We start from the raw sequence: 24,464 nt of genomic DNA, 5'->3' as shown, positions 1-24,464 counted from the left end.
TTTAAGTTGTATATGTGAACAAAATATCATTCATAATACACACTAACCCTATACATGCCATATAAATCGTAGTGTACGTTTCAATGACTATCAAAATGAGCTGGATAGTATGGCTTGATGTGTTGATCTAATCTCCTGATCTCACATTAATCTATAAGAACATTAAACAATACAAGTAAGCTTAATAAAGCTTAGTAAGTTTGATGGATTAAACATAAATCTGACCGAACCTAATATAACAATCAAATAAGCAAATTATTCATACAATCTCCCTGTCAATCAAAATTTTAATTGAATATCACACTTCTTTCAAATCAATATCAATAATAAACAATAAATCTTTCAATTTCAATTACATAAGTCACATTCCAAATCTTAACAAATCAGAGAACAGCTTATAGATAGAAGTACATTGTTTTCAGAAGCTCGAAGGCTAAACGGAAGCACATGAGTGCTAAACAGAATCCCATAAGGGCTGAACGGAAGCTCATAAGAGCTGAACGAAAACCCATAAGGGTTAAACAGAAGCTTAAAAGAATTGAACAGAAACCCATTAGGGTTAAACAGAAGCTCAAAAGAGCTGAATAGAAACTCATATGAATTAAATAGAAGCTTGTGAGAGCTAAATAGAAAGTAAACACGTAAGTTCACAACAAATGCCAAACCTCAATTTATTTGGATAATTTGTTGTCACTTTCCTTCAATGTCGTCAATTCATCAATTGCTGAATGTACTCATATCCTGCGTTCCATTTAGTCCGAATATTCAATTTAATTTTATAACTTTAAAAATGTTTTGTTTTCAACGATAGAATAAATACATAATATCATTCATCAAATCAATATAAATATTTAAGTTTAACCGTACGAACTTACCTAGTTTAATTTGTAATATTTGTAGAAGTTCAGGTACTATTCTACTAATTTTCCTTTTTCACGAGTGTCTACGGGCTCTTAATCTAAAATATAAAATTGTTCATTCATTAGCATATATTTCAGTTTCAATTCACTTAATTAATACCCTTCAAATTTTCAAATTTACACAATTACCCCAACTTTTACAACTTTTTCAATTTAGTCCTTAACTAATTAGTCTACCAAATGGACTATTTTTTCTCAATTAATAGTTTATCTAAATATTCTAAGCTATCATACAGTCCTTAGTAAACAGAAATTTAATACCAAACCCTAATTTTTAACCTTTTTAGTATTTGGTCCTAAAATCAATATCTATCAAACTCACTTTATAAAATCATCATACAACAAAATTAAAGCTCTAAATCCATGTTATTTCATCAAAAATATCTAGTATTCGTCAATGGTAACTTTTAAAATTTTCAATAAAATAAAAAACTAATGAAATAGTTAGTTGGACCTAATTGTAAAAATATCAAAAACATAAAAATTACAAGAAAAGGATAAGAATTAAACTCACATGGAGATAAAATATGAAAAACCAGCTTAAGGAGCTCTCCTATGGCTATTTTTGGTTGAATTTTGGAGAAGAAATGTCTAGAAATCAATTAGCCATTTGTTTCATATTTTTTTAGTTTCAACTAAATTACCATTTTGCCCTTAATTCATTTTATTTTATTTCCTTCCCTGCTTATGTCGCCTCATGCCTATATTTTAGGCTTAATTGCTCCTTAAGTCCTTTATTTATTTATCAAGCCATTTACTCATTATTTCCTTTAATTAGCAAGTTTTGTACATTTTTCAATTTAGTCCTTTTTAATTAATTAACTATCAAAACGTTAAAATTTTCTAACGAAACTTTAATACTACCTTAATGGCACTCCATAAATATTTATAAAAATATTTATGGCTTGGTTTATAGAATCGAGGTCTCGATACCTCATTTTCTAAACCGCTTCACCTAATAAATCCTTATAAAACATAATTTAATAATGCAAAAATCTTTCTAAAGTCACATTTAACTCGTAAATACTAAATATTAAAATCTACAAGCTTACTCATTGAATTTGGTGGTCTCGAACCACTATTTTCTGACACCACTAAAAATCAGGTTGTTATAGACTAAACCGTAGCTCTTATACTAATAAATGTAATACCCCTAACCCATATCAGTCGCTAGAATAGGGTTATAGAGCAAAATAAAAAAAATTTACAGATCAAATACAAATATTTCATACCATTTAAATTTCAGATTAGAAACTAATCATAATCAATCATATTGTTCCTTATATAAGCCTTTGAGGCCCAAAATATGCATTAGAAACAAGTCAGGACTGAACCGAGTATTCAGAAAATATTTCGCAAAACTTCAAAAATTTTTCCTAGGTGTAAGGGATATACGCTTGTGTGGCCAGGCTGTATGGCTCACACGGTTAAGAGACACGCATGTGTCTCAAACCCTGTGGGCATTCGAATGAGGGTCACACGGCCGTGTCCCAGCCCGTGTTTAAATTAGGGCGCTCACTGACTTGGGTCACACGGCCAAGCCACACGCCCGTGTGCTAGGCCGTGTGAGCATACTAACTTGCATTAAATAGGTGTAGGGGTCACACGACCAAGCTACACGCCCGTGTCTATGCCGTGTGAAAATACCTGAGCATTCTGTTTTATAATTTTTAATATGCTAGGGACACACGGCCAGACCACACGCCTATGTGCTAGGCCGTGTGTGACACACGGCTAAGACACACGCCCGTGTCTTTGCCCGTGTAGACGAAAATAGGCCATTTTCCAAGCCTCTTTTCTCACCCAATTTATTTTTCAGCTACATTAAAACTTCAACACTTTCACCAACCATTACAAGACATTTAAATCAAGCTAAGATCAAGTTTAATACATATCAAAACACCCCATATGTCCAACTCAAGCCATTCCAATGGCTATTTACAACAAAATATTTTTAAGCCAACATGGGCTAAATTACCCTATACATGCCATTATAACCAAAATTAGTTTTCTATATATACCAAAATGGGCCGATGGATAGCGTGATGTAGCTCCGACCAGCTTCCAAATTACTTAAAAAATAGAAGAAATAAAACAGAGTAAGTATTTAATGCTTAGTAAGTTCGTATAACGGGAAATTAACTTACCATTCATTTACATTTAAGGTAAGCATACAAAATACATCCAAAGCAATTTGGCTAATAGCCTAAACATATAACCTCGCCAAACATGTTAGTCATGTATTACACATTAATACCAAGAAACATGTATGAGCTCATAAAATATCAAATTTTCATGTATTTCACATATATACGGGTAATGATTCATTTCTAACTCATATTTTCTCATGTTAGGATTTTGCCCGTTGAATCTTTTAAAATATCGATGGATACACGGGTAGTACACACGAAGTGTACAAAACTGTAACCCCTCAAATCATATCCAGGAATACTTATACGAGCACAAAATGGGAAGTTCTTTCGAGCCATATAAAGGGAAGCTCATGAGAGCCAAGTAACGGGAAGCTTATAAGAGCCAGTTATTGAGAAGCTGCAAAGAGCAAATTATCGGGAAGCTTTGAAGAGCTATAAATGGAAAGCTCGCAAGAACTATATAACTGGAAGATCGTGAGAGCCAAATATCAGGATGCTCATAAGAGCTGGGGTGTGTCCGCAACACATGCAGGATCACAACCAGTCGGGAACCCTGTATTCCATCGAATTTTATTTGTTTAAACGGGACTTAATACTTGTCAATTATCGCCGGATATGTGATTAATTTTATATTCATGGTAATAATACAATCACACACATATAATTCAAGTAAACACATATATAAAATTTTCAATTTAGTTACACGAACTTACCTCGACAATTGTACATTGATTTGTTGCCTACTAATCTGAGACTTTTTCTTTTCCATGATCCAACTTCGCATTTGATCTATCTGGATCTATACAAAAGAATTTAACATAAATTTAATACAATTTCCATTCAATTCAATCCAATTCACATTTTAGACAAAATTACCATTTTGCCCATATACTTTTAATTAATTTCGATTTCGTCTTTAGGCTCGGAAAATGAAATTCATGCAATTTAACCCTTATTCCAAGCCTAGCCAATTTTTACATATAACAATAACAGTCCATGTATTTCATAAAAATTAGAATTTTTCAATGAATTTTCCATCTTTTCAATTTAGTCCCTAAATCATAATTTCATCAAAATTTCCTTTACAAAAGTTGTTTATCTATCAACAACCTTTCCATTTCTACCATAAAACTTCATAATTCATGCATAATCATCCATGGAAAAACCCTATTACTTTGATAACTTTACAAATTTATCCTTGAGATAGCTAGATTAAGCTATTACGATCTCGTAAATATAAAAATTACTAAAAACGGGACAAGAATACATACCTATTTAAGCCAAATAAGTTTGCTACCTTCAAGCTCTTCTAACTAGGGTTTCCATGTATTTTAATTTGGGAAAGATGATATAAAATGATGATATTATATTTTTATTTTATTTATCATCTTTTTATTTATTTACTTTCCAATTTAATCCTTTTTTTTATTTAATTTTCCATTGATGAATCATCATACTTATCTACTAACTCTTTTTAATGGTCTACCACAGAAGGACCTCAAATTTTGAATTTTATAGGTATTTGATAGCTATAGCTACTAGAACTCAACTTTTGCATTTTATGCAATTTGGTCCTTTCCATCTAATTAGACATGTAACCGATAAAATTTCTTTACAAAATTTTCATACGATATTTCAATCATAATGAAGACCATGAAATAATATTAAAATAATTTTCCTTTCAGATTCAGATTTGTGGTCTCGAATACCACTGTTCCGATTTCACTGAAAATAGACTGTTACAATATGCAAATTTCATGGTTTAAAATATATGAAATAAGTCGAAAGGTATGCCTCATTAGAGTGAGAAGTTTTAAGTTTTTTATTCACCAATTCAATTTCAAGCAATGTTTACATCTTTCGTTTGATAACATAAAGATTATTAAACATCCATCCATTACAAATAAGAGTATGGTTTCTAAACATTGCAACACTATTATTGAAAGTCACGATCAAGCCATCTTTAAATAAACATGCAAAAAAAAGAGTTTCTTTTGAAACTAGGTACATAGATTACGTCATTCAAAATAATCTTCTTAAAATTATCAAAATAAAGATGTAAATCTCCCACTGCTTCAGCTGCTACACTTGTTTCATTTTTGGCCCACAATGATAGACACTTATCTCTAAGATCTTTCATTTCCTTGAACTCTTGTAGAGAAACACACATGTGATTAGTGACTCCAAAATCAATGACCTAGTGGTCTATTGAATCTTCCACTAAACAAATTTCTACCATAAAGAGTTCTTTACCTTTTCCTTTAGTGGCTAGGTAATCCTTCCACTATTTTCAATTGGTCATGAAGTGCCCTTTCTTGTTGTAGAAGAAACATTTGGACCTAGAGAAGTCTTTAAGCTTCTTGGTTCTTTTTCTTTCCACTTTAGGTGGCTCAGAAGACTTAGCCTTATTTTTCTTAGCATGTTTTCCCTTTCTTTTAGAGGAAGAAGCAACTGTTATGTTTGTTTCTGCTTTTTGGACTAGTTGACTGCCATTCAACATCAACTCATAGGATTGTAACTCCTTCATTAGTTATGTAAGCGTTAGATCCTAAAGCTTGCTAAATCCTTAGACGAGCTTTTGAACATCATCTCTATTTACGTGTTTTAGTCCAGATTGGCCTCATTACCTGCGGCCTCAACAAAGTAACCTATAAGTGTAATCATATGGTTTTTGACAAGAGTACCAAATTTTGATGGACATTCATCAAACTAGTTATAGTCGACTATCGAGCCAAGGCAGCTTGGGCTCTGAGCATGTCCTCTAGTTTGTTTAGAATCGCTTTGAAAATCTTACAACTCTCTAGTTTCTTATAAAGAGTGTTGGTTACACTTGCCAATATATAGAAACGATTTATCTCATCTGACTCCTCCAAATGTTTTCTAACTTTAGCTTGAGTGACCAGTGGGCATTTATTATCAAGAACCATTTTGAGTTTCTCACAACTTAGGAAAATCATAAGTTTCCTTTTTTATTCCTTATAGTTATTTTCATTCAGTTTGTTTTTAGTAAGTATTTTAGTAAGAGAGTATGTGTCATTTTTCGAATTGAAAATAAACTATTCATTTATTAATATCTTTGTATTAAGAAAATATTAAAAATCTTTTACAACAAATGATATGCATTAAGATGGTGTACAAGTCATACATTAACCTTGAAAACATTTGTAAGGTTTACAGCTCGTTTTTGGGTCAAATTGAAACAACGATTTTGGGACCACAAATTTGAAGTCAAAATATTTATTTTATTAATTTAATAAGGTTTACAGCATGATAGATTAATTACGTGAAAGTTTCGCAAAGAAATTTTACCGTTTAAATGCTTAATTCGGTAAAAAGGACTAAATCGCGTAAAGTTTAAAATTGAGTTCTATTAGCTAAAAGTGTTTAAATGATATAGAATTTAAAGGAGGAAGTCCTTATATGTTAATTAGTCCAGTCATGAGATAGTGGCTGAAAATGGTTTGGTAATGTGGTAAATTGAATTAATTTTTAAGGTTAAATTTGTAATTTGGTAATTAAGTAAAGTAAAAATAAAATAAACAAAGGTGTCATATTCTACCCATTATTTTTCCACTAAAAAATGAGAAAGAAAACACCATGGATATAGCTTCAAAGGTTCAACCATCTCAAGGTTTAATTGTAAGTTCATTTTTTACTCAGTTTTTAATAATTTTTACGTTTTTGAAATCGTTACAGTTTAATCTAGCTAGCCTGTATCTCCGATTTTAAAAACTGTTATAGTATTTGAATGTTTCCATTGAATGCATGAGTATTTTTTAGTTGATGATGGAAAATAAATCATTATTGTTAGATGTACAAGTTTTGTAAAGTGAGTTTTGGTAAAAACGTCAATTTTGGATTAAAATGTGAAATATGAAAATTTAATTGTTGAATTTTAAAATAAAAATATGGGCTGATATGAGAATGGGTAATATTCAGCCAGCATGAACTTGTATTAAATTGAATGAATTGTGATTTTATGTGATAAGGACTAAATTGTAAAAAAATATGAAATAATAGGAACAAAAATGTAATTTTGCCAAAATGTGTAAATTGTGCTAAATTGAATGAAATGATGATTAAATAAGTAAATTTTGATATTATATAGATTGAGATAAACGAGATTTGGATCTAGAATGGGGAAAAACAAAGTATCGGATTAGTCGACTTAATTCGTCGTTACAGCGAACGAGGTAAGTTCATATGTTTAATAAGCATTAAATTATATATGTATAAATGCCTAATTGATATAATTGTGGTAAATGCTATATTATTGAAATGAAATATGAATGCTTTTGAGTACAATACTACGGAAATGACAGATAGAGATTTGATACAACGAAAGTCTCGGTTGAACCTTAGGAATAGATAAGATACAAATGTCATGACATTAGGGTTATTGAGATTTCATGTAAGACCATATTTGGGATATGACATCGATATGAGACTTCGTGTAAGACCATAGCTAGGCTATTGCCATCGATATGAGATTACATGTAAGACCATATTTGGGATATGGCATTGGTACGATACTGTGTGTACGAGATTCCTAAGTATCCTTTAGCATTCCAATGGTTCAACGGGAAATGTTGACGAAACATGGTTACAAGTGATGGTACGACTCAATCAAGGTACTCGTGACAGAAATCAACAAGCGTTAAAAGTAAATTTCATATGATGAGTAAGTGGGAAATTATGAGTATTCATATGGTTTAATTGAATATATATAAATGTGATGGCTATGAAATTGAATATAGTTCATTTCTATTTACTTATGCTTATGTAAATGTGAATGAATTGATAAGAAGTATTCAAACCATATAAGCATTGAAATGAATAAACTTGTGAAATTCTTGGTTAACTATGTGAATGGATACATGACATAAAGGTGGAATTATACAAGTTATATTATAGTATTTATAATGGCTTAAAATTTGTTTATTTGATGAAATGAGTTGTTATTATATGAGCTTACTAAGCTTTATAGCTTACTTACTTATTTTTTCTATGTTTATAGTAATTCGGAGGCTTGCTTGGGTTGAAAGTTATCGGAGATCATATCACACTATCCAGCTATGGTTTGATACTTATAAGCTTTGTGATATTGGTTATATGGCATGTATAGGTTTTGTGGTTATTTTTTAAGTATAAGTAATTTGTTGGTTGATGCATATGTGCTTGATATGTACTTAGCCATGAGATTTGGTCTGATAATGATGTAAGGTTTGATAAGTATAGGCTATGGTTAATTTGGTTTGGTTGTTGGAAGTGTTTTTGACTATTTGAAATGGCATGATTAAGTTATGTAGTTTAAAGTATATATATTCCCATGTGATATGGGTTATTTTGGTAAGCTTAATGATCATTTAAGATATTCAAATGGCCATTTTGGTATGTGTTGTGTAATAGTTTAAGATGTGCTTGGTTTTGGTTTGGTATTTGAATGCCAAATTGGTTAATAAAGTATGTTGATTTAGTATATGATATATATGTGAATTTTGGCTTATGAATCATGCTGTTTGGTATGTGATTTAGTTAAGTAAATGATTGTGATATAAGCTTTGAACAGATTGGTATTGAAATTGTTTATAATGTGATGATTTGAGATTGATTTGGCTGTTTAATCGTGTATGAAAATGGTATCATTTACACTTGTATAGGTGTGTTTCCTTTGGGTGAGAAAGGTGGCTTGTAACTAGCCTATTTTCGTCTACACAGGCAGAGCACACGGGTGTGTGACTCAACCATGTGTGACACACGGTCATATTACACAACTGTGTGTCCCCTAGTGTTGCAATTGGAAGCAAGTCAGTATGCTTCACACGGCCTCACACACGGGCGTGTGAATGGCCGTGTGGCATAATTTAGTATACCTACAGGTTTGGCACAGCCTAGTATACCGTCTGGACATGGGCGTGTGTCCCCTATTTGAAGCAAAATTTTCTAAGTTTCCCAAATTTGTTCTGAATTATCGATTTAGTCTTGAACCATTTCTAAAGCATGTTTAAGGCCTTGTAGGCCCTTTTAAGGGATAAAATGATTGTATTTGAATGAGATATGAATATGAATGTTGAATTATGTTATAATTTTAGTAATGCCTCTTAACCCTATTCCGACAACGGTTGCGGGTTAGGGGTGTTACAAGTAAGGACATAGATTTCCATCCAATAAATATGTTAACCTAATGCCTTTGGTATTCACACATACTAATAATCGCTTTATGTTTGACCATCACTTCAACTTAAGCATAGCTTTTTGGGAAGTTACTTAACTAGAATGATCTTGAGTGTATAATCATCAACTTAACAACTATCCTTCCATGAACCATGAATGAGTCATCTTGGGACAATCTCAACGAGTAACATGTATGACTAGTTTCCCTTTATAAGAAGAAAACTTCAACAAATTCCACATGATAATACCTACCTCAGGGTCGACAAATATCCTCAGTGAAATCCACATTACAATACCTACATTGGGGCAGGCAAATTGTCATGCCATCACAAAAGATTATTTATGTAAGTTATAGGTCTTATCCCACTCAATTTTTTTAAAAACATTCAAGGTTTTTATTTCCAATTTCAATCATGAATGATTAAAATGTTTTGACAAGTACATGCAGCATTCTTCTTCTAAAGTAAATGGCATGCTTATTATATAAAATTAAATGACTCTAACCAGCCAAAGTTTCCATGATTCCATCATATAAAAAATAGATAATAATAAAAATTACAATTATTATACCAAAGCATTCTTTGGGTTTTCTGGTGAAAGTCAAATATCCTGGTTTTTGGTTTTTCAAAAACCCAAATGACCTAAAAAACATCAAAGGGATCTACTCTCAAACTATTGTTGCCACCACAGATCTTTGTTGCCACCATCGTTAATGTCACCATTATTGTTGTTGGGCTGTCACTAATCGCCATCGTTAGTGTAACACCCCTTACCCGTATCCGACGTCGGGACAAGGTTCGACGTGTTACCGGACTTAAACATTCATAACATGCAAAACCGAGACACAAAATTTTTTCCCAAAATTAAAACATCTCAAACACATGCATATCATCCCTTATATAGGCCTTCGAAGCCTATAACATACATCGGGGTGGTTCGGGACTGAACTTAGAACTTTTGAGAAACTTTTGACAACTTAACCAATTTTCTTGCTTTGGAGAGTCACACGCCCGTGTGAGTTGGGCCGTGTGGTCACACACGTCCGTGTGGCTTGGGGCACGCCCCCGTGTAACTCTCTGTTTATGACGTCAGCCAAACAAATAAATCCATACGATTAAGCCACACGCTTGTGTGCTAGACCATGTCCTCCACACGGCTGAGACACATGGCCGTGTCTCTGCCCGTGTGGCCAACACTTAAGCTATTTTCCAAGCCTTATGTTGTCCTTAATTCTTTACAATACTTTACACATCATGGACCCAACTTATAGCATCAATTTAATGGTTAATCGACCTTGAGAAAGATTCAAATAAATAATTTGCATATTGTCTTACGTGTGCTTATTACCTAGCATTTAATCTCTACACATTCTACAATTGTCCATGTTTAATCATTATCAACTTACTACCAGGCCACATATTTATTCCATGGCCACGACCACCTTGAATGGTTCTAAGAAATTCATTATATACATGTGTTATTCTAATTATTCATAGCAACCAATCATAATCACACGACATGCATTAACCCATAGCAGGAATAATTAGGCTTACAAGCCATAACCATAATAAGCCACATCTCATGGCTATATACAATAGATCAATATAAGTCGGTACATTTGGCTAATCATGACAACATCTAATGTAAAAACTAGTCATTATACATGCCACTCACTTGAAAGTGTTTAATACACGTATGGCAATACTTTAGAGTTGATAGCTTGATAGTGTGATGCTGCCTCCGACGATCTCTAACCCCGAGCCAACCTGAGAACACTAAGGAAATGGAGAGGAGGGAGTAAGCTTAAAGCTTAGTAAGTCCATATGAAAATAATAAGCATTATAACAACATGTTTCCTTAGGCGATCAACCATAATAACACTTTTACTCATATTCTGGTTAAGATGTTTTCTCAAGTCGAAGTTATTAATTTATTTATATCTAGAGTTATGGAACTCCAAATTAAGATCTGTTAATTTTTCCTGAAACTAGACTCATTTATCTTCTTACAATAAAATTTTCAGAATTTTTGCTCCAGCAAATAAGTACAGAATAATATTCTCCCCTATTTTTCTGTTTGACAGCTTTGACCTTTCTTCACTAAAATTTATTTATCTCATGGTACGAGACTCGGATAATGTTCTCGTCTCTTTCTCCTGAAAGTATGATTCCTAACTCATAATTATTTTTGTACAATTTCTAGTGACTTTCCCAAGTCAGAACAGGGGATTCCGAACTCATTCTGACACTGTCTCACAAGAATTCAAATATCTCATCATATGAGATTCCTTTACTAGCACCATTTCCTGTATCTAAAACTAGACCCAATAAGCTTTAATTTCATATTTTATTCAGTCTCTAACTCAATTTCCACTATTTTTGGTGGATTTTCAAAGTCAGACTATTGCTGCTGTCCAAAACTATTTTAGTGTAAATTCATAGTAACTATCATAAGCTCATTGATCATGGACTCATCATTTCATGAAACCTATATCTCATTACACAATGTAAGTTAATATGATATTACAGCACAATTCATAATCATAAGCATAAGGATGGTTCATCTTTCAAACCTTTTTACTTGTTTATCATGTATACACATACATATGCATGAATTTGCTTACTCATCATTTATCACATTTCAATTAGGCATCACTTATGAGTATAATGTACATACCTGTACATATCCATAGCATATCAATTAACTTTACCTTTATCACAGCGCCTATCTCGGGACTTTTATCGCATTATTCATTATAATACCCGTTGAATTTCTTGAAAATCTCGATGGATAATCCATTTACCATCAAGTCATACAAGTGATCATCTCGAGTATGCACTCCCGCAAACCTCACATCTTACGACAGGATTACCAGTCCAAGCTAACTCCACCATAATATAAACTCATAGAGTATTTTCGGGATTACCAGTCCAGTCTAAATCCCCTACAATGACATATACTCAAATGAGATCGGATCTGAATTACAAGTCTAGGCTAAATTCAAATCCTAATCGAATTACCCTTCCGAGCTAAATCCTTAATGCACACATATTCTTCGGGAGGCTCGATCACTCAAGGAACACCCGTCCGGGCTAGATCCTTTTCTATATTTGAGATCAATGGATTACCCGTCCGGGCTAAATCCTTTTCTGCAACACATGCAAGATCTCAAGTTATGTAAGCCATAGTTTATCCATCGGATTTCCCTTTTTATTCAATCGGGATTTTCTATTTTCATCAAGTATCTCATTATGCATAGCTAATCATGCAATTTACATCCAATTCAACACATTTCCATGTTTATTTAAACATTAGTCCATGAAATAAACATGGTATTGCATATAATTATATTTAGGCATTTGTTACAATATATAATCTTTATATCAACTAAATAAATATCCATCACACTATGCTAACACATAAATTTAAGTTCAAGTATGAACAATAATATCGTTGCATTATCATTGACATATGAACTTACCTCGGTTTTGAGTACGACTATTTATTTTGAGCTTGTGCTTAACCTTGTTCAACCTCGTTCCAAGCTCGAATCTTGCATTTCTTAATCTATAATATCACATTTAGCCTAATAATTAGTCACATTATTCATATGTGTCCAAAAATCATATTTTTTAGAAATTTTCATTTTGACCCCTAAACTTTCACATATTTGCACTTTTTCTCCAATGCTCGTAAAATTATTTTTATTCAATTTCCTTGCATTTCAAGCCTAGACGAATCATTTTCATAACTATAGCAGCCCCCAATTTCCACTAAATCACCCTTTTATGACTAATTTATAACTTTTACGATTTAGTCCTTTTTAAGCATTTTTACCGAAAATCACTTAGCAAAAGTTGTTTATTACACACCGAGCCTTCATATTCTACCATTAAACATCAAAAGACATGCATATAATTCATGAGTAAATTTTTAAACATAAACCCTAGCTCAAAATAATGGTAGAAATGAGTAGAGCATGTTACCAGGATTTCAAAAATGTAAAGAACATAAAAAATAGGGCTTGAATGCATTTACTATTGAGCTTGGAAGCTTGAAAACCCTAACCATGTCTTCTCCCATGCAAAATTCAGCCATAGGCAGAAGATGGACAAGAAATTTGGCTTTTATTTTGTCTTTTAGTCCATTTAATGACTAAATGACCAAAATACCCTTTTAGCCTTTCTTTAAAATTTTATCCATCCAAGCCCATTTTTGTCCAAAATTTTAGAACTTGGTCAAATTTATATTTAAGACCCTTTAATTAAAAATCCAATTCAATTTCATACTAAAAACTTCTAGAACTCATATTTTTCAATTTATTCAATTTAGTCCTTAAAGTCTAATCGAGCACCTTAGACATAAAATTTCTTCATGAAATTTTCACACAAGCATGTAAACATATCATATTCTTTATAATAATCAAAAAATAATTATTTCTACTTCAGATTTGTGGTCTCAAAACCACTATTCTGACTAGGCCCTAATTCGGGATGTTACAGTTAGCCACAGTTGAACCATGGTTGACTGGCCACTATTGTCGACAACCACCGCCAGATTACCAATAAACATTGCCTCCCAACCATCGCAGGTTGGTCCTTTGTTAGTTGTTTAGGTTGAGTTTGTGTTGTCTCGATCAGTTCCAAATGTGTCTCGATTCTTTGGGATTCGTTGAAAAATGTAGTTATACAAAAAACTTAAGTTTGTTTCTAGCTCACATGAATTTTCCTAAAATAAATAAAATAAAACCTACGTGGAAATCATAGTTCATGGTTTAGTTACTTCCAATCAAAATTCTAAGAATCACAACTTTGGCAAAATTACATTATCATATATATATAATAAAATAATAAAATACATTTATTCACAAACATAACCCAAAAAATTCATATAATTACAAGAAAATTCGGTATTGGTTTATACTATAAACAAAGCACAACCTAACTTCGATACCAATTACTGAAAAAAATTCGATTTAGAAAAATGGTTTTTAGTTACAACGAAAAATCAAAATTTTGAAAATGAACCCAATTTGTGATATTTATAGTAATAATTTTTTTCCTGAAAAATACATGTGCTTTGTGCGATTCAGATCCAAGTTATTCTTGGCTTTGAACCAAATAGTCTTATCTACTATTCTTGTACCACGAATTGCTAAGAGTGGTAAAGTAATACTCTCTCAAAAGAAACCAGTAGAATTGTTATTCCTAGAAAATATAATTTATACTTAAAATAATGTAGTGTTGAAGTAGGCATGACATAATAATGAGGAACATTTTGACGTCGTGACATGACTAACTAAGTTAATGAGGTCGCGACATGAGAAAAGAGTAGTCGTGAAGTCGGACGTTGAGGTCGCGACGTAACTCACTAAGTTCACCCAAAACACTTAAAAATCATTCTAGAACATATCCCAAACATCACCATATCATTCCCACATAAATCATGTCATTATGAATCAAAACATAAACTTATTTAAGCTTAAAAACTTAGCATGAACACATCCAAAACAAAAGATACATATTTGTTTAAGAGAAACTCAAAAGAGGCTCAAGTTCATCATTTAACTTTACAGTTGCTCGAGTAATCTAAGCTTTTATATACATGCCAATAATCCAATATGAATGGTATTTAAACACTTGAATTACAACCTTAAAAGCTCGATGGATGATGCAATGCTCCCAAGCTAATACCATGACTTCTTGGTAGGCCCAAACCTACATGTCTTAAACAACTAATGCGTAAGCTTAAAAAGCTCAGTAAGTAGCCAGGAAATATATCCGCAAAGCAATTTAAAACTGTGACGATGCGCCTTTCAGATCTCGTTTTGAGTTTCGATCACCTTTGATTAACTCTGAATAAATATTAAATGATTTTAAATTGTTTTTAAAACTTTGAATCTTGTTTATAACATATTTTAATTAATTTATAAAAATGTTTTAAAACTTTCAATTCTTAAATGAATCCAAGATTTCTTACTCATACATGCTTATGTGGCTCTCTCATCCGTACTGATCGTTTGAAACGGGTGAAGGGTGTTACAGGTCTATATTTATTAAAATATTCTTATAACTATTTCAATTTAACTTATGCCATTGTTTGGCCTCCCTAATCAAGTAGCCCTCCTCTCATTAAACATCACAGTAGCAAGTTGTTGATGCCACATGGTCAACTCATTTGTAGGCTGAATTTTGGAGATTAATGTTTCATCCGTATCTTCCCGATGTTATGTAAATTGAATCAGATTAGTCAGTTAAACTAGTTGGATCGAGAACCGGTTGGGGTATTGGTCCCATGAAAGGTAAAAAAAATGATTAACTTATAAACTGGTACGGATTGGTTGAACCGAGCTAAAAAAATTGGTTGAATCGATAGTTGAACTGATTCCGAGTTGGTCTGACCAATTGGTTCCCAAAACCACCTACCTGATTGGTTCAAAGCAAATAAATTATTAAAAATAAAAATATTAAAAGTTATAAAAATCTGTTCAACTGCCAATTCAATTGGTTTTTCGGCTCAGTTTAGCTAGTCCATATCGGTTTGTGTGTCAACCAGTTTTTAAAATTTTTAAACTTTTTTAATCATCAACATTTACATTTTTTTTGTCAATTTGGTCTATACTCTTTAAAAGTATGTAATTATTTTTCATATTTTAAACAAAAAATACAAAAATTTAAAAAAATCTTTAAAATTAAAAAATTAAAAATATTTTTAAAATACAAAAAAATTCAAAATTCAATCTTATCCAAATCGTATTGGATCGATTGGACTAAGAATCGACAAGAGTATCAATTCAAGGGAGGTAAAAAACTAGTTGGCTTGCAAACTAGTAAGAAATAATTGAACTGGTTTTAAAATTTTGTTAATATTTTTATCTTTATTTTAAAATAATTTATTTGATTTGAACCAGTTGGACCGATCATTTTAGGAATCAATTGGTCAGACCAGTTCGAAATCAGTTCAACTGTCGGTTAAATAAATTTTTTAGCTCAGTTCAATCAGTCTATACTTGTTCATGAATCAACTGATTTTAACTCTCACCGGACTGATAATCTAGTCAATTTCCAGTCCAACCAATTTGGTTGGATGATCCGGTCCAGTTTAGATAACATTGAATTTTTAATTTTTTATATTTTAAAAATAATTTTTATATTTTAAATTTTAAAGAATATTTTTCATAAAAAAATTTAAATATATTTTTAAGTTTTTATTTAAAATATAAAAAAAATTAAAATTTTAAAAACATATTTTATGTACTTTTAAAGGGTAATGATCAAATTAATGAAGAAGTATAAATGTTGAGGGTTAAAAAAATATTTTATATTTAACATCAATAACTTTAACGATGAAATTAATAAAAGGGACTAAGATTTTTAAATGGAAAAATGGAAAAAAAATATCCCCTATACTTTAACAAAACTTTCAATGCATTACTTGTAGTCTTAATTTGTCGGATTTAATATCTATATTTTTGTTTGATCTAGTATTGTGGTACTTTTGTCTAAGTATGTTAATTTTTAATAGAAATTAATACGCGAGGCAATGAAAGAGTGGGACCAAATGGAAAAGCTAAAATTTTACCTTTTATATTTTAAGGTAAAAGATATTAAATAGATTAAAACTTTTTTTATTGAAAAAAAGTTCTTTATCTTTCAAACCCTTTTTTTTATTTGTTAACATTCTTTTAATTTCTTTACAGGGGCGAAGGTAGAAAATTATTTTAAGAGGTCAGATGAAATTTTAATTTTTTATAATTTATATTTTTATAATTTGTAAAAGATTAAATTAAATTTTTATAATTTTAAGAGATTAATAATTTAAAATTTTTTAAAAATTTCAAGGAGCTAAAACTGGCCAGGCCCCTGCTTCTTTGAAACTTATTTTTCTCAAGACTATGTTCAAGATGAAAGCAAATTGCTTGGAAGACCATCACAAAAGGAAAAAGAGCAAGTTATTGCCTTTTTGTCTTTCTATTTTGTAGAGAGGAGGCCTACGGAAAGACTCATGGTATCCTTGAAAATCTTGGGAATAGCTAAAACGGGTGAGTTGCTCTGCTACCTTCTGCATGACAGTTGGGTGTTGAGACTGATCCGTACTGACTTCCCTTAAGAGTAGAGCTTGATTGGAGGCCACGAGAGATTGTTGCAGGACTCCGCCTTCCTTTGGCTTTCTCTAATAATATGAAGCAAGTATTAAAAGAAAAAAGAAATCCTGAAATGGTGTTTCTTTTTGGGGGGTTTGTGAAAGTTAGAAGATAAAATAGGATTGCCTTCAAGATTCCATTCTTCATCAAACCTTTCGATTTTTTTTTATTTTTTTTGGTTATAGATGTGATTCAAGATATGCCGGCATGGCCTGACTGCCACTTGTTCGAAGGCGAGAACAGTAGATACTTGGATTGAAGACGGAGATGCACTGGATGGTTGAGTTGGAGAGCAAGAGTATGATATTTGGACTCCAGGTGTGCTAAGGCTGCTCTCCATCGCTGCAGAAAAGAACAAGAGAAGTAAGATTTGTTGTGTTATTAGTTTTTGACTAAAAATAGATTAAAGTTTTGAATCAAAGGAACCAAACCCGTGTGTCAGAAGTTAGATTGGAGTACCATAAAGCTAGATGGAACACAAGCACAGGTTTTAATTTGGATCAATTAAAACTACCAATACCACATTGAAAGTTTTGTTGAAGTACAGGGAGATTTTGTTTGCTATTATCCCTTTTTCAAATGGAAAAAGGTGATAAGGACTAAATTTTAAATTTTAAAAGAATATAGAAACCTTATAAATCAATTTAAAATACGTATCCGTTCCTTAACAATTATCATAAATTTTAAATTTTGTAATTAACAAATGAGTATAAATGATATAATTTAATTCAAACTTCATTTTTATTATTAATTAAAAGGTTAATGTGCAAATTTACTTAAAGTTGAAAGTTTGCATTATATCTAATCCATATTTGTCATTATACCTTTGAGATAAAAATAAATTTACAACTGCATTTAAATTTATTATGAATTTTTACACTTGACTTTTGTTATTCAATTTTAATTTTAAATCATTTTTGAAGACAAATTTAATAATTAAAATAATAAATTAATATAGTATCGACAATTAATAAAACATTTTTTTATATTTTTTAACTTTTCAAGTTTTTCTTTTATTAAATAAAAATTATAGGTTAATTTATTATCTTATTAAATAAAAATATTTATTTCAATATTTTATAATTTAATTTATTATTAACTAGTAAAATAAAATACTTGAACCCAAGTTGAATAGTTTGTATTTGAATCATTGTTGTATCAAAATAAATTAAAATAACACTAGAAACCCTATCACATGCATATGTGTGTAGAAATCATGTATTTAAAATACAAAAGTTTATTTAAAAATAACATAAATAAATAATAAAATGTATGATTTGAAACTAATAAATAATAACACGTAAAATATGTAGGATATTAAAATGAAAAAATAGATTAAATTGTGACACCAATTTAATCAATAGTGTTATTAATATAAAAAATTTTATCACATGTGTATGCTTATGAAAACCATTTCTTTAGAACACAGATATATAAAAATATAAATAAAAAAAAAACAAAAACACCCACATAATCATATAACTTACTTTACAAATAAAATTGGTCTTTGTTAATTTCCTAACTAAGTTGAGACTTGATAATGAGTGACACAAATTCAGTTAAAAACTTAATAAATAGTATACATACGCTAATATAAAAAGACAAAACACCAACATAATCCTAAAATAGATTTTTAGTAATTCCCTAATGTCGATAAGTGACACCGACCATTTAAAAGGCTTAATAAAATAGTATATATAGATACTTGAAATAATATATTTTTTATTAAATTTTATTTTCAAATCATGAAAATCAACATTAGTTGGTAAAGTTTAATGGCAAAATTCAGAAAAAAAAATTTAGTGATAAAATTTAATGTCATAAAAGTTGTGTGATAAATTTAGTCATGTTGTCAAATTATAATGACAAATATTAATTAAAATAAAATATAGTAATAAATTTAAATATTTATGTGGTAAATTACATATTAACCCTTAATTAAAGGGTATTATTGGTAGTTTCAGTTAAACAAACCAACACTCAATATTGGTACTTGATCAAACGTCAGTTCTCCAAATGCTACAGCATTTTCTTATTTAATTAACAACACCTGATGCGATGTTCCTTTTCTCAGATTTCACCATCCCATAGTTCGTCAATGCTTCTATATGCACCCAATGTTTCGTGTACGAAAACGGAGCCTTTGATCAGCCTCTCCTGCAACATCCAAAAATTACATCATTTTCTTTTAACCTTAATCTACTCCAATAGAAACAGAATTGGATTAGCTTTTTTAGCTTGCCTGCTCTATTTCAGCAAACTTAGCCAACAAGTCTTCGGGTATGGACCAATCGAAAACATCAAAGTTTTGTTTGATCCTCACTTCATTTGTACTCTTAGGCAAAACACTATGACCCTTTTGCAGCCCCCAACGAAGGGCAACTTGAGCAGGGGACTTGCCCAATTTCTCTGCTACCATATTCACAACTGGATTCTTTAAAACTTCTTTCTTCACGAAACCTGTGCCTGGAGAGCCCAGCGGTGAGTACCCCTGAAACAATGGCACATTAATAAACTTAAATTGCTTGATACATATATGCATTCATCGCTTCATACTCACAGTTAAATGAACTCCCTTGGATTTACATAATGCATGTAGCTTAGGCTGTTGCCATATAGGATGGCATTCAACTTGAACCACAGCTGGAGGAATTCGAGCCACCTCGAACAGATCTTCAAGCTTCTTGCAAGAGAAATTGCTTACTCCAATAGCTCTAGCCTTTCCGGAGTCGTAAAGTGCCTCCATTGCTCTCCATGTACTGGTTATATCAGGTTGTGTTAGGTCCTTTTGTTCAAAGCCAACTGCTTTCTTTCTCATGCTGACCGGCCAGTGCATCTTTCAATGTTAAAGAATCGCCATTTATGGTAAGAAAACATTTACAAAATCTACTTTGTGATAAGGGCAAGTCGAAAACATGGTTGCCATTAGCTTATACTTACCAGATAGAGATCTATATAGTCCAGTTGCAGGTCTTGCAAGGTACCATTCAATGCCTCTGGTACGTCCTCCGGTGCATGATTAGTGTTCCTGAAGAAAATACAGTACATTCATCTTTAAGCCTTCAAACGTTCTTCGGGTAGCAAATTCAATATACAAAACGCTTGAAAAGGATTTCGAAATCGGGACAAACCATAGCTTGGAAGTGATCCAAAGTTCTTCACGCTTCACCACACCATCTTCAGAAAGCTTCTTTAGAACCAAACCAATCTGCATGAGCAAACCAAAAGTTAAGGTGATATAAGAAATGAAACTTGAGTACTTAAGATGAGGAACCAACAAATTGTGAATTTTGTTTCATGCAATTACCTCTTTCTCGTTCCCATAGACTTGAGCACAGTCGATATGCCGGTATCCATGCTGCATTAAAAGCCAATATCAATCAATCTGCTATTTCCCAAAATTTTCTACTAGTCATCATGCTTCTTTGTTTCTTTAGGCTTAGGCCTTTTATGTTACCCCCCAAAAAATTTGTTTATCGCTTTCTTTTTCTCCTACCCAAGACCATTTAGGATAAATAGGATATTTCTACAATAACATGTGGTCAATATTTTATGGAATATTTTAATGAATTATCTAAAATATCAGTTAGGAGTTTATCATAGCTAGAAATTTTGACTCAAGAATCAAAACCCATACAATAATCTTTGAGTGTGCTCAAAGAGAGAGATGCAAAGCAAAACAGCCCCCAGACTCCAATCCATGGTAAATTATGCAATATCAAGAAAGAGAAAAAGGGGTGGGGGGATGGGAAAGAATTAAGAGAAATCATCATGCATAGAGTAGATATGAGAAACAATACCTTAATAGCAGTGGCCACTGCATTGCCAACGACTCCAGGAGCAGCCTGCCAAGTTCCTAGGCCAACGGAGGGAATCTTAGCCCCTGTATTAAGATCAAAATATCTAATTGCCGCAGCCATTTTCACCACAGAATCATCACCCGTGGAGTCCTTTTATATAGAGAGTAGAGACAGCAACTAAACGAGGTTGCCACAAAATACTAAAGTTGAAATGAAGATGTACATCTTTCACGTTTGGGAGAGACAACATGTGTGGTTGGGTTCGTTTTGAGTTGGGATAATTATGTTGGGTTAATTCATGTTTATTTATTTATTTATTTATTACATGTTTTGATTCTTTTCATTTTTAAAGGTGATTTTAGTTTGAATTGTAATAATTCGTTTTTTAGTAGGGTCAGAAACAGTGGTTTCAAGTCTATAATTTTGACGAATAAGTTTATAAATATTATTATTTAATATTTGTAAGTTAAATATGGTGTTATTGTGAATTTTAATTTTATAGATTTTATCAATTAATCAGTTAGTCAAAGTACAAGTTGTTTGTACAAAAAATCAATAGTTTTGAAAAAGGAGGTTTTGAGACCTCATTCACATAAAACGAGCCCATAAGTTATATTTTTGAATGTTTACGGAGTTATTATTTTAGTGAATTGAAGTTTAATATGAAAATTTTAGAGTTTAGATGGTTAATCAAAGAAAAAAAAGACTAAATCATAAAAATAATAAAAGTTAATTATTATTGATTTCTATAAATTAAGAAAGCTTAAATGGTAATGATGTGAAGACTTATATGACAAACAAACCAAAATGGGAAAAGCATGTACGGTTAGATTTAACAGTAATAATGGTTAAAAGCATGAAAACATAAAATCATCACCTTATTTTGTCTTCCACCAAAAAGAAAAAAATATAGAAACACCATTGTTGAACACTCAAGGTTTGTCCAAACTTAAATCTTTGCATGGTAAGTCTTTTTAAGCTTTTTTTTTTGTAAATTTTATGTTTTTGAGATTGTTACAACTAGGTTCAGTTAACTCATACCTCCGTTTTTTAAACTTTCAAAGATTTAAATAGTTGTCATTGATGTTATTTGAAGTTTTTGAATGTTTATGGTAGATTTTGAATCTTAGAATTGAAATAGGATTAATTTGTTAAATAAATTTTGTTAGTTTTGAGTTTAGGGACTAAATTGTGAATATATTGAAATTGGTAGGAAATTTTTATAAATTGTGATAATAGGAGGCTGTATATGGACATAATTGAAGTGGGTTTAAAATTTGGAGTTCATATTTAGAAGATATGATAAGTTCGGTTTTAGGGACTAACTTGAATAAAATGAAAAAGTTTAAGGGGCATTTTAATAATAGAAGTACATTGATATATACTTATAATAGGATGATATAAGGTGTTTGGAATTGATAAATTGAATTGAATTATTGAATAGGTTGGAAATTGGACTAAACTGAAGATAATTGGGGAAATGACAAAAGTTGTTGATTAGTCCTTAAAAGAGTCATTTGTTTGTTGTCTTGACAAGGTAAGTTCATACGATATGTTTGTATTAAATTTTTATACATTTAGAATTATAATTGTAATTATGTTTAATTGAAAATTTAATTATTTACGATTTAGTACAAAAAGGTAAGGTAAAGGATTAAATTGAATACGATGAATTGCAAACTGAAATAATTATAGAATTGACCTTAAATTGGATTAAAATAAGATATATTATGTAATGATGTGATTAAATGAGTTGAATTGATTCGATTTAGACATGTTGATAGTGATAAAGATCGAATTGAATATATGTGAAAGTATGATATAATGTTGTAAACGTGAAATTGAATCAGTATGGTTATGTGATGTGCTATTATATTTGAGAATTTATTGTTTGGTTGATGAAATTATGCAATGAAAATGACAAAATGTTACCCTATTAATTGTTCAGAAAAGGTCAGGTATAGTTGGTATGCCATAGGATAGGAAGAGTTCAAGGTTATACGACTACGTACCAAGGAGTGTTGAGCACCCTATTTATCAGTTATACCGACCAGTGTTGGACACATCTATTTGTCGATTTTACCAACCAACATAGGGCGCAACTTATTATTTTTGAAATTATTCGACAGACACTGGATGCCAAATTGGTGTGTTGTTGGATCCGTGTATCTGTCCGAGTCCGAGTCAGGTTAATAGGGACATCTATATTGTAAATGGAATAAATGATATTTAGATTGATTTGAAACGATGATCGAATAATACTTATACATATTGGGAATTAGTTATACAAGCTTAGGGGGCCAATATGGAAACATGATAAATCGATGAATGCGATTTGAAATTCGTATTATGAAATGAAGTAGTAATTGACATTAAATTGACAATTGATATATATTTGGTATAAAGATGAATTAATATGATACAAGAATGAAGTTCATATGATTTAATATGAGAATTCAAATTATGAAATGAAAATAATGTTTGACATTAATTTGAAATGGGATGTATTGTGGGTAATTATTGTATAATATGATTAAGGTAGTGAATTGATTACATAATTATTTATTTTGTGAATGATAATGAAATGTTGAATTAAGTGAATTGAAATGTTATATGATTGAGTTACTATATGGTATGATAAATGTTGAACTCACTTATTTGATATTTGATTTGCCATGATAGGCAACTTTACCAAGCTAAGTAGTATGTAGTGTATATTTATAACCTACGGTAAGATACTTGGTTTAATACCTGTAAACTTATTAAGCATTGAATATGCTTATCTCGTTTGTTTTTCCTTTTCTCTGTAGATTGTCAACTTGAGAAACACATCAAGCGGATTGTCCGAAGTTCACACTATCCCGATATTGATAGTAATCTTTCAATTGTTTAAAACTCGATATTATAGCATGTATATAGGCGATTCATTTTTTGGTCAATTTTGAATGTTAGAACTTTTTTTTTGGGTGGAATTGAATGTTAGAACTTTGGTTCTTGATTGTGGTTTGTGACTTGAATGACTATATGTTCTATATATATATATAGGCTATTTTGGGTTGATGGTTTAAAGTTACAAGTTGAAGTTGCAATTTGTTATAATGGTTGTCATGTATAAGGTTGTATTTAATGATTACTATGGTATGCATATATATGGTAAATGATGAAATGATGATAGTATGTGTGGTGTGGTATGCTTAATTTTGGATTGTGAAGTGGTTAGCAAATGGTTAAACTTGGAAGAAATGCTTGGTTTATGTGTTCGTTGATACTTCTA

General features: G+C 31.1%; 1 protein-coding gene across 1 annotated transcript; it reads right to left on the bottom strand.

Moving 5' to 3' along the window:
• Positions 1–19,266: 19,266 nt before the first annotated feature.
• On the bottom strand, positions 19,267–21,497 carry LOC107948914 (NADPH-dependent aldo-keto reductase, chloroplastic). The gene is made up of 7 exons (XM_016883577.2): positions 21,191–21,497; positions 20,698–20,748; positions 20,522–20,598; positions 20,331–20,418; positions 19,951–20,226; positions 19,633–19,881; positions 19,267–19,547 (listed from the first exon to the last, which is right to left on the bottom strand). Exons 1-7 carry the CDS (start codon positions 21,308–21,310, stop codon positions 19,461–19,463), a joined length of 948 nt encoding a protein of 315 aa, XP_016739066.2. The 5' UTR covers positions 21,311–21,497; the 3' UTR covers positions 19,267–19,460.
• Between the last annotated feature and the right edge of the window lie 2,967 nt (positions 21,498–24,464).

Source organism: Gossypium hirsutum, chromosome A04, assembly GCF_007990345.1.
Source record: "Gossypium hirsutum isolate 1008001.06 chromosome A04, Gossypium_hirsutum_v2.1, whole genome shotgun sequence".
Lineage (NCBI taxonomy): Eukaryota > Viridiplantae > Streptophyta > Magnoliopsida > Malvales > Malvaceae > Gossypium > Gossypium hirsutum.
This window is presented reverse-complemented; position numbering and strand designations above follow the sequence as displayed.